Source organism: Rhinolophus sinicus, linkage group LG14 (genome assembly GCF_036562045.2).
Source record: "Rhinolophus sinicus isolate RSC01 linkage group LG14, ASM3656204v1, whole genome shotgun sequence".
Taxonomy (NCBI): domain Eukaryota; kingdom Metazoa; phylum Chordata; class Mammalia; order Chiroptera; family Rhinolophidae; genus Rhinolophus; species Rhinolophus sinicus.
The window spans coordinates 13,259,995-13,271,110 of NC_133763.1; the positions used below are offsets into that span (position 1 = coordinate 13,259,995).

General features: G+C 33.2%; 1 protein-coding gene across 2 annotated transcripts in view; it reads left to right on the forward strand.

Moving 5' to 3' along the window:
• MYBL1 (MYB proto-oncogene like 1) overlaps positions 1-9,888 on the forward strand; it is a 32,622-nt gene extending 22,734 nt beyond the window's left edge. Inside the window, exons 11-16 of one of the 2 annotated variants that reach the window (XM_019726342.2) lie at positions 1,349-1,491; positions 1,921-2,035; positions 5,051-5,167; positions 5,256-5,360; positions 5,813-5,992; positions 7,248-9,888. In XM_019726342.2, coding sequence (XP_019581901.2) covers positions 1,349-1,491; positions 1,921-2,035; positions 5,051-5,167; positions 5,256-5,360; positions 5,813-5,992; positions 7,248-7,376 — 789 coding nt within the window. In that variant the 3' untranslated portion in view covers positions 7,377-9,888. The remainder of the gene's footprint in view (positions 1-1,348; positions 1,492-1,920; positions 2,036-5,050; positions 5,168-5,255; positions 5,361-5,812; positions 5,993-7,247) is intronic. The other variant, XM_019726351.2, reaches the window with a different exon arrangement.
• Positions 9,889-11,116: the final 1,228 nt, after the last annotated feature.

The window sequence follows — 11,116 nt, forward strand, 5'->3', positions numbered from 1 at the left end:
TTATAATATTCTCTTAATGAATACTGTGTGCTAAACACTTTTCTTCTAGCATCGCAGCAAAAATCTTTAGGAGGTAGGTGGAATGAAATTTGGAAGTTAAGCAATTTGTCCAAGGTCAGTTATTAAGATATGGAGCTGGGGTTTTCTGAAAGTGTCCTGACAGAGGTTAAGAAGTTTTATGGGAGAAGAAGGAAGTTTAATGGTCAAATAAACCTGGAGGATGCTGGGATATTATTGGAGGTGTTTTGATGTTAGGAAGATGAGGAGGATAGGGCAGTACACAGTCACTATGATCTCTAAAAACTGTGCCCCCCCCATGCTTCAGGGGAGTGCCATTTACATAGGCTACAATGTGAATAGTGAACCCCCACCCCACCCCAGCCCTCAGAGTTACAAAGCCTCCCAAGGGAGGTGAACCAGGCTTGGGCACACCTAGCAATTTTCTATGGAGTTTTGCACACTAGCAATTTTTGTTGTAGTGTAAATTCTAAGGTGGAAAGTGGCTGAAAAGGTGAGGTGTGATCATAATGACCTTATATCCAATGGCAAAGTGCTTGGGTTTTACCCTGTAGTCGATGGGCATCACTGCAGGGTTTTAAGAAGGTTTGACTGCTCGTTTTAGGGTTAAGTGTATTGCAGATATTAGGAATGAGAAAGGAAAGAGCTAGAATTCATTCCAGTTATAAGTAGCCTTAAAGCAGTTTGTACTTCTCCCTACCATTGTGTCTAATCTGTTGACTACAAAAATAAATTAGTATTTCAGAACTGTATGAAAGATCTAATGAGTAAAGTGTGTCATTTGGAAAATGGACTATGTGATACCAATTTTGGCTGCTCTGCGGTTCTGAGCTGTGTTCTAAATAGGCAACTTCGCCAGACAGCTGTATTTTTTATCAGCAAAGCATTATTATATTCTGAATTCAAAGTATTCTCATAGAAAAGGACACTTAAGATCATTTACTAATAATCTAATAAACACTTTTTTTTCAGTTCCACTGTTGTACAAAACTGTTACATTTAACCCAGCAGCTATTTATTGTTTCTATAGTTTCCTATTTGATAATATACTGTTTAAAAATTTTCATACTGTGTTTTGTAACTTTTGAATATTTATTAAACAACTGTTTCTTGCATGCCTATTAGTGCTAAACACTGTTGTAAGAGCTAGAGAGGCAGTGATGAAGCAAACAAAAATTCCTGCCCTCATGGAGTGGAATGTAAATGTAGTATTACTGGTAATCCTTTTGTAAGAGAAATGGGGAAATAATTTGAAAATTTTATCGGTTTAATAGTTGTGTAGGGATTTTGATATTCTAGAAATTATCTATAAATTCTCTTCCTTTTTTAGTTTTTCAACACATGCCCTGGAAATGAACAAATTAATATAGAAAATCCTTCATTTACATCAACCCCCATTTGTGGGCAGAAAGTTCTCATTACAACTCCTCTTCAAAAGGCAACAACCCCCAAAGATCAAAAGGAAAATGTAGGGTAAGTAAGTCTTAAATAATTGAGTCAGAGAAAACAAGAAGTACAACGTCAACAGTAGATTAGCTTTCTGTCCACTGATACATAAATCATAATCTCTATCCACATGGGATTTAAAATTAAAAAAAAAAAAAGTCATGCCCTATACGATGGAGACTGAAAAACAGCTAAATATAGTATAAAACTGTGAACTCAAACAAAACAACATTTTTAGTACTGTTGTCTACATTAGTTCTTTTTTCTATTTTAAGATCAGTGATTGAAATAAGAATTAGTTTAGGCAGGCATACTTAAAATAGTACTGGAATGTTTAAATAAAGAATGTGTGTATGCAAGAAAAATTTAGTGTATGCTTTTATTATGGTTTTGCATTTCTTAACTCTCATGAAATCAAATTTTGACTGTAATACAAATATCTAAATGATTGGATAGGTTTAGAACACCTACAATTAGAAGATCTATATTGGGTACCACACCAAGAACTCCTACTCCTTTTAAGAATGCGCTTGCTGCTCAGGAGAAAAAATATGGACCTCTTAAAATTGTGGTATGTATACTCTTTATTTTTAAGAATTTTCGTAATTTTAATTAAAACACAACTTTTAATATTTATCCTTGATTTTTTAACATTTTTAAAAAGGTGTTCACTGAAACTGATAAAAAGTTTTATCTCTTCATTTGAATTTGTGTTCATCTTTTTCCTTGATTTATAAATAAACCTTTGCTTGGCTTGTTTTGAATTCTTGCTTTCTTTATGTTATATCTAGAGAAAGCAAATCAAGTGTCAGCAGAACCCTTTTCTTAATACTAAAACTCACCTTGTAGTAGAATAAAATAATTTTAATATTTTTATATACATAAGCAACTTTCCTAATAATATTTTTGAAACTGACTGATCAGGATACCTCTTTAAGGCTCAGTTGCCTCTTCTGTTCAATGGAGATCATAAAACACATCCCAGAGGGTTATTTGTGAGGCTAAAAGAGATCATAGAAATAAATCTGGTGGTGCTAAGTTTCAAGTAGTATGTGCTTAATTAGTTGCTGCTGTTAAAATAATTTTAATAATAGTCATAGCAATTGTAGTTCATGAATAGAGGTGGGAAGTGTTATCTGTGCTTGTACATATATATTGTCAACCTTGAAGTACCTTAGATGACCCGTGGGCATTCTAATTCTGGACAGATACAGATTTCTGACAAATTGGGTTCATTAGAAATAAAACATGTATTTTAAAAAATCTTGGTCACTTCTAGGGTACTTTAGTTTTATGTTCTATTTTTAGTCACATTTTGGGTAGATCCATTAATAAATTAAATTCTGGTTTACTTGAATTAATCCAGTTTCTACCAATAGGCATGTCATACTTTCATATCTTCTAGTCTTTTCCTTGAGGCACTGTTTCAGAGTATACATAGTAGGACCGATCAAATCTTTTTGTCACTTAGCTCCATATACTGCTATGAACAATTATTTTCTCTTTGGAGCTCTCTAGACTTTTTTTAAATTTATGCACATACACATAACAAAAGTGAGATCATACTTTATGTACTATTCTATAAGTTTTTTGTTCAACTAAGTTAATAAATGAACATATTAATTTTTAATGTTCATAATTTCTAATGTTTGTGTAATAATCCATTGTATGGAATTACCTAATTGATTTCACTAGTCTGTTTCAGTATTTTGTTACTTTTTTTTGTTTTTGTTTTTTTTTGTTACTTATTTCAAAAATTCCTCCTTAATTCAACATATGTTGATTGAGTGGCTAATAGGTGCCAGGCACTGTACTAGGCTTTGGGGATGTAATGTTGAACGTGTTAGGTATGGTTCCTGCCTTCATAGGGATCTGTAGCCTAATTGGGAGTTAAATAAACAACGATTTGAAGACATTAGAAAATGCTACAGTGCTTCAGGGTTATTTGTTCATCATATAAATTGAATAAAAATTATCACTTTAATAATTAGAAATTGGGTTTTAAGTAACCTAAAGTCTTTGTCAGTTTGTTTTTGCTTGTGAAAAATTGATCCATTTCCAAAATAGATCGTTTTCATCAGCAATGTAAGAGAAAAATAATAAAAGTAATGATTCAGTAATTAAAATTTCTAACATGTCTATAGTCTCATACATTTCTTTGCAGCAAGCTCACTTTTCACTCCTGCTCCTCCTCTGCCACTTAACTTGCTGAGTACCTACTATACGCTAACCACTTAGCTTTCTTGTGTATCTTACTATGAGTCAAAAGCACTTCTTAGCGATTGGCCTTGGAATTTTAGTCAGGTACATCTAAATATCTGTTGCTTTCTTAATAAACATTGTTAGTAACCATTATTACTAAAAATTACTTAAAAAGTGAAAACTATGAAAGTCCTTTAAATATAAATCTATTCGTTTTGATAGACTCAAACCTGAGAAGTATTAAATGTAGCAGTTCTTTGTCACATTAGGACAATTCAGAGAATAATTCTTAGTAGTGAATGAATTCATCTGTGTTTTAGCCACTTCTCAAGGACATATGCATTCTTAATGGGAGAATAAAACATTCCAGAATTCTTTTTAAGAACATCTAAATCTGTGTTCTTTGTGACATATAATCCTTAAAACAAAAGCTCTTGGAGCAATACAGAAATACTGACATAATTCCTGCATGTCTCAGGCTGTAGATGAGAGGATATTTAAAATTCTATTTTCATTTGTAAAGTTTTCGTAAGTGCTGTGGAATCTCATCTATACATGAATGCTAGTCTGCCTAACTTTGTTGACTGGGAAAATAAACTGCTGGTCATTATGTGCTGCCACCTTGTTCTTGTACTCAGTGGAGCTTTGATTACCTTTTTTTTTAAGCAGATCTTGGTTTTGATAGGTGTTAAGTTTGATATTATTAATTTTTTTTCTAGAAAACTAGATGAATAATATTTTGAGGCCATTTCATTGTTCAGCCCACATTCAAGTTTCTTTCTGTATCCTGCCCTCCCACTCTCCAATGCACACATCCTCCTGTGCTCCTACCAACACACTTCCTGAACACTGTGTCTCAGCTCTCAGCTTAAGGCCAGGTGTAGAGAGAGAGGTGGACAAAGATGAAAAAGGCATGCTCACTCCTCTTAAGTAGCTCACACATTTTGTGGTAAGAGAAATATGTTAACTACTGATTGCACAGTGTATAATGAGTACAATACAGAGAGCTAGTAGAGTCCCAATTTGTTCTATTTTTTTTCTATTTTTATATAAAAATATTTGAGAAATAATCTTTTTCTTTTCTTTTTAATACTGAGGATCCTAATTGAAGCAGGAACTACAATAAGCCCCCTAAAAGGAAGATTTTTGTTTAGTAACCTGGACTGAAGAAAGTGCCACACTTCATTCAGTGCTTACAACGTGCAAAATTATTTTTGTCATAAAACTGATTAGTTGATTAATTTTTTTTCACTTATGTATCCATAGGGACTGGGAGAAAATTAAGCCAATAATGAAAAAGTGTAAAAGATGGGTTGTATATGTGGGGAGAAAAAAAGGAATTGTTATAAAAGACTTTTTAAAAATACTTTTAAAAACAATTTAGTCACAGCCACTTGCCTTCTTGGAAGAAGATATTCGGGAAGTTTTAAAAGAAGAAACTGGAACAGACATATTCCTCAAAGAGGAAGATGAACCTGCTTACAAAAGCTGCAAGCCAGAGGTAATCTTTTAGTATTATTGTTACTAGAAACCTTGTCGTGTCTAAGTGACCTTACCATAATGCTTTTATTGTAAATTATTCACTCTAGCATACTGCTTCTGTGAAGAAAGTCAGAAAATCACTCGTTTTAGATAATTGGGAAAAAGAAGAACCAGGCACTCAACTATTGACCGAAGACATTTCAGATATGCAGGTTTGTAAAGCTTTTTGTTTTTTTTCTTAGAATGGTTGCTTAAAGTCCTAGTGGTTCTTGTTTCTTACTCATTGTGTGATCAGTTCATTAGAGAGTCATCGAGTTTCCGTTAGTAGTATTCTGTCTAATTTAGAGAGAAGCTATTAACAGCAGAGAATATTTTATTTATTACGTTGCTTTTCATTATATATTTGTTTTGTGTTGAGAGGAGATGGCTCTCTTATGTATGATATCAAAAACTGGTAGTTCTTAAAACTTTAAATTTCAGTATTTATCTTTGGCTCATTTCTGAAATACTAATTTTATTACATTACTAGAAATTTCTTTGGGGCCAAAAGCTTTCTTGGAGGGAAATGAATGGAGCTTCCACTACCACTTACCCAGTAGTCCCTTTATTTGTCTCCATTTTTTAATTACTTATTTTATTTTCCTTTTTCTTTTTTCTCTCTTAGTCAGAAAATGTATTTACAACATCTTTATTAATGATACCATTATTGGAAATACATGACAATAGGTGCAACTTGACTCCTGAAAAACAAGATATAAATTCAACCAACAAAACGTATACACTTAATAAAAAGAAACCAAACCCCAACACTTCCAAAGTAGTCACATTGGAAAAGAATCTTCAGGTACGAATTCATAAATTTATTTTAGTGGTTTTTGTTGTTGTTTATTCAATTATCACTTAGGACTTACTGATCACAAATTATGCTTTTTCCTTTTTAAATTTGACATTGACTATAACAGTAACTAAATATTCACCATTAATTTGTCACTCAAACTCGACTTGCTTTCTAAGAGACTTATTCATCAGGGCACATGTAAACTAAACAATTGGAGATGTAGCCAGACTCTCCTGATGATTTTCTAAGCACTATTTCATTTTTAAACTAAAGATACTTAAATCTACTTCTGGTACCTTTCCTCCTATAACAAATAAGTATCGCCCTAATTGCTATCTTGAAAGGGTAAGTGGTTGGAAGCTGTTTCAGCTTGATTTTGTTGGTATAACAGTTTCCAGTGAACTTTTTGGACTCAAAAGTTATAAAATAAAATCCTGTTTTTCTGTGCAGCCATTATGTAGCTGCAAATGAAGGCTGGAAATTTTTTATGACGTTACCTGAAGAATTCAACCCAGAGAATTTGAGAGTTCATTGAGAAGCAAGTTTTCTGTACACCACAATGATTGCAGCACCAGCATTCCTGACATTTAAGCATTCCTTGAAAACATCTTTGGCGTTCAAATATGGCTACCTCATCTCTGTCCTTAGCCAGTCCTCTTCAAAGAGCCTTATAGCACATTCTCTTAATCCATTTAAAATGATTTGACTTCCAAGTGTTTAACACAAAACTTTTCAGGCAAATTTATTACATAGCAGGTCATACCTATAATGTAGTAATCTTTACAATAAAGGCAGAAAACAAATGAAACAGACATAAACTTGATTTTATGCTATGACTATATTTCCTAATTTGCAGGACGTAAAGCATTCTCAGCTCATTTTTTGAACTTGCATCCTCTCTTTCAATATTTTGTAAAATTTTGAAGCAATACTGACACTTCCTTCCATATTAAGTTTGATTTGATTTTTGGGGGGAGTTGTGGGGACATAACTTTTAAACTGCCTCTACAGGCCTGTAAACAATATAAATAGCTAAAAAATTGACTTAAAAAATTGATCATAAATATTTCAGTATGTATTTTTAAAACATAGCATTGTTATTTAAAAAGAATTACAATGCCATTACCAAAACATTTTAACAATAATTACTTATCAAATATCAAATCAATTAAAATAATTGACTTTTAAAAAGTATTATTGTGTAGTAGTATGGATAATTATTTTAGTAATTTTAATGTGCCTGTTAATATTTCCTTCCTAGTCAAATTGTGAGTGGGAAACAGTGGTTTATGGGAAGACAGAAGACCAACTTATCATGACCGAACAAGCAAGACGATATCTGAGTACTTACACAGCTGCCAGCAGCACGTCGAGAGCTCTCATACTGTAACTGTTATGAAAACTGATGAAATGCCCCAGCTTCTTATTATACTCTATACTAAATTAGGTTGCAATGAAATTTTCATCAATTAATTGTTTTAAAAGTTTTAATATAGTCCTAAAACAGTTCGCACCTTTTTTTTTCATACTGGGCAGGCAGAAATCTAAGCCACTTAGGCAAGGGGTAGGCAATTTCATAGTTTATTTTTTAAGAGATGAGATTTTAAAAAATTGCTTTTAAAGAACAAGATGGGAAAATCATATTAGAATTAGTTCATGGCTCTTCTGAAAGTAAATTCTCACATGTTTGCCTCAGAAGACGTACGTTGCTACTCTTGATGCTGCAGTTTTGTTATAGCTAGGTGTATAAGTATGTGTAATTTCTGAAATTAGTCTACGTATGGGAAGCACACATGGTTTTATGAAGTACTTCTGCCTACGTGCTGATTTATTTACTTAGGCTACCTACCATTTACAAAGAAACACAGTGGAATGGAGTTAAAGGAAGGACAGAAAGTTGCACTACTAACTTTTGGTATTTTTCAAAAACCGTAAAATTAACTACAGTGTTAAATGTATTTATTTGAGCATAGTACTAAAAACAGAAAGTGTGGAAAAAGTTGTTTTTTCCTTATTAGTAAAGAGTCAGTATTTTCCTCATAAATCTCAGAAGAGCTGAGAGAGTTGAATGTATTGTACAGTATATAGGAGCAGGAAAACTTTGTAAATTGGAAAGAAGTCTGTTTTTATAATTTATTTTCATTTTTAAAGCTTAAATGTAGATATTTATACCTATACAGGGTGTCTAGAAGCCAATGTTGTTTCCTGTTTTTACAGCCAACATAGAAAGAACAATTTTGACTTTTAAGTATGAAACAGTAAGTTATAGCTGCAAAGAATACAATATCTATACTGTATGTCACATCTACCTAAATATTGCACTAAGCCCTTTAAATCATGTCGGTTATAAAGTAGTTCTAAAAATGTACTAAATAATAATTTAATGTTTTCTTTTTAAATTATATGGGGAGGGGTCATATAAATTAATCTGGTGATTTGTATATGTGTTTGAAATTTTTGCATTTTGTTTAAAAAATAATATGGTACTTTGGTCCCTAAAAACAGTCTGCACTTAGAAGTTTATTGTATTTACTCAATGTTTCAGAAGTAGAGAACATTATTTTTTATTTATAAAAATATTTTGTCCTTTTATAAATGTTTTGTGTTTCTCTACAGGTTACAACAGTTGCTTCAGTTGCCTGTTTTAGGTGTTTGCACTTATTTTATTTCTTCTTGAAAGAATGTCTTTATTTGCTTTGTGTAGAGATTTATGTAATTTTTTTTGAGACATATAATGGTGTGCTGTCAACTTAAACACTGACAGGCAAATAGAATTGTACACTGTAGTTTTAATTATTTATAATTGACACACTCTCTCCCTCTCCACTCCTGAAGTATGCTGCTATAGAAAATAGCAGAATCGGCTTGCTGCTATGAGAGAAGGAAAGAGCGACCACCACTTGCACTGTGTAAAAAGATAAAAAGCAAATGATGGCACGTTCTCAAGTTAACTTAATGGAATCAACCATTACCAGGCAAATTCTTGCAAATACCAAAATACTATGCCTTAAAACAAAAACAGCTTAAGATTTTCTGATGTTAATAGAAATGGAAATACTAAGTATTTTAATGCCTAGCTCTTGAACGGTAGACCTAAAAGGGTTTTAAGCTATTTAAATCCACTAGCTCGGTTTTTTTTGCATCTTATATGTAGTGAGAAGTGAAGAAAATGTATGGTACTAAGATTATGCCTTGTTGATAACAAATAGATGAACCAATTTGAATCTTCTTAGCGTATTTGTTAAGTATGTTGATTGCTTCCTAATTAGTGAACTTCTCACAGAAATTTCACTTTGTAAAAGCAATGACTGTAGCAAAATCATACTGGACCATTTAAATTTCAGTTACCTTAAATTAATAGCACATAATGTTGTATTTTGTTTTTTTAAATATATGTAGCCCATACCTGATTTGGATGTGCATAGTCTCCAATCACCAAAGTATAATATCTTGGAAGAGCTATATTTTTAAAAGCGTAATTTTTCTCGAGCATTAAATTATCCCAAAGGTAATCTATTGCAGATAAGCCTGGGATTATTGGTACATACTTGGGTTGGTATTGGTTGAATCCTTCATTTAACGGCTTTGTTGCTTTTTGCAAGAAGTTTTTTAATCTTACACATGTCGGGCATCTTAAGTCGTTTTTATACAGTTATGTTCATTTGAATTTCTTTCAGTATGTTATAAAAATGCCAGACATACATATAGCAGCCATACTTGCATGGAAATTGAGTACACACATATAGCACTGCATTTTTGTTGTAAGGTTTTCACATTCATACAGCAGTTACCCTGACTAAATTGAGTTTTTTGATGTATGGGAAAACTTACCATTGTTAAGAGAATCTTGCATACAATGTTGACTGTTAACATCCAAAATAAAGCATCTGTGTACAAGCTGACTTGGCATTGCTCATTTCCCTTTGCTTTTGAGTTTTATGGTATTGACTGAACCCTTAAGAACTTAACCCAACATTCTGTTATTACAGAATTTTTTTTCTCCTTTACAGGTGATTTTATCTGTTAACAAACTTGACATGTTACTGTTTACTCTTCAGCCTCATTCAGAACCATATTTTCAGCTGCCTTTAGATATTTCCACGTGAGTCTTCTGTCAGCATTTAAATGCAACATGTCCTCTTTTTCCCTCCTGAGACCTGCTCTTCCTTTGTTCTATCTCTTAGTTGTGTTGCCTTCCCTTCCATCATCCACTGACGAGTCTCCTCTCTCTCCCTCACCCCTCACATTGAAATCTGTTGTAAATCCTTTGCCTGCATAAGACCCCTGCTCTAGTTCCGGTCCTTCATCCCTTACTTGGATTATTGCACTAATCACTCTGATCTCCATGCTATAGAACTATCAAGAAACTGTTCAGTGACATCAGGGTGTCACCTGGGCAAGGCCAACGTGTCGCCCAGTCAGGTCTATGCAGTATTACATTGCCTTGGTGAATTCGTCACCGTCCAGATTTTACTTTTATCTTTCTAGGCTCAGAAATCTGATGGACTAACCCACCAGATATGAGTTTACTTCTCAGTAGACTGCTTATGTCAAGTGTGTGAGACTGACACAAGAAGCCCGAATGCCAATCTAAGTGACAGTGTAAAATATAACTGCTGAGAGGATGAGGCACGTTCTCTCCTTATATTAATCAGAAAGATACAGCAATCACGCAGATCTGGCACATTTCTCCTATTCAAAGGCTCCATAATTGTCTGTTGCCCAAATAATAAGTGTTCCTTCACTTCCTAATCTGGACGTGGTGACTTGGATCTTCCAAGAATACAGATGTGCATACGCCTGTCTCCATGTCTCTGCATGACTGCTTTTCTTTGTTTCCCTAGCCTGTTAAAATCTTATTCAACCTTCAAGGCACAGATCTGTCAATCATTTCCTGATTATCCTAGTGCTTCCAGAAACTTCCCTACTACGCTTTACGTTTTAAAGAGTAGAGTTTGCCATTTATAGCTCTTGTGTCTAGCATGGTGTTTAGAAAATCTCAGTAAGTGTTAAATTGGAAAAAAAATTTAGTCATGACTTAGGGATTATTAACCATACTTATTTTACACAACAGATTATAAGTAGCTTTGGTTTATTAGTTATCTGCATGAAACCAGGTTTGCTTTATAG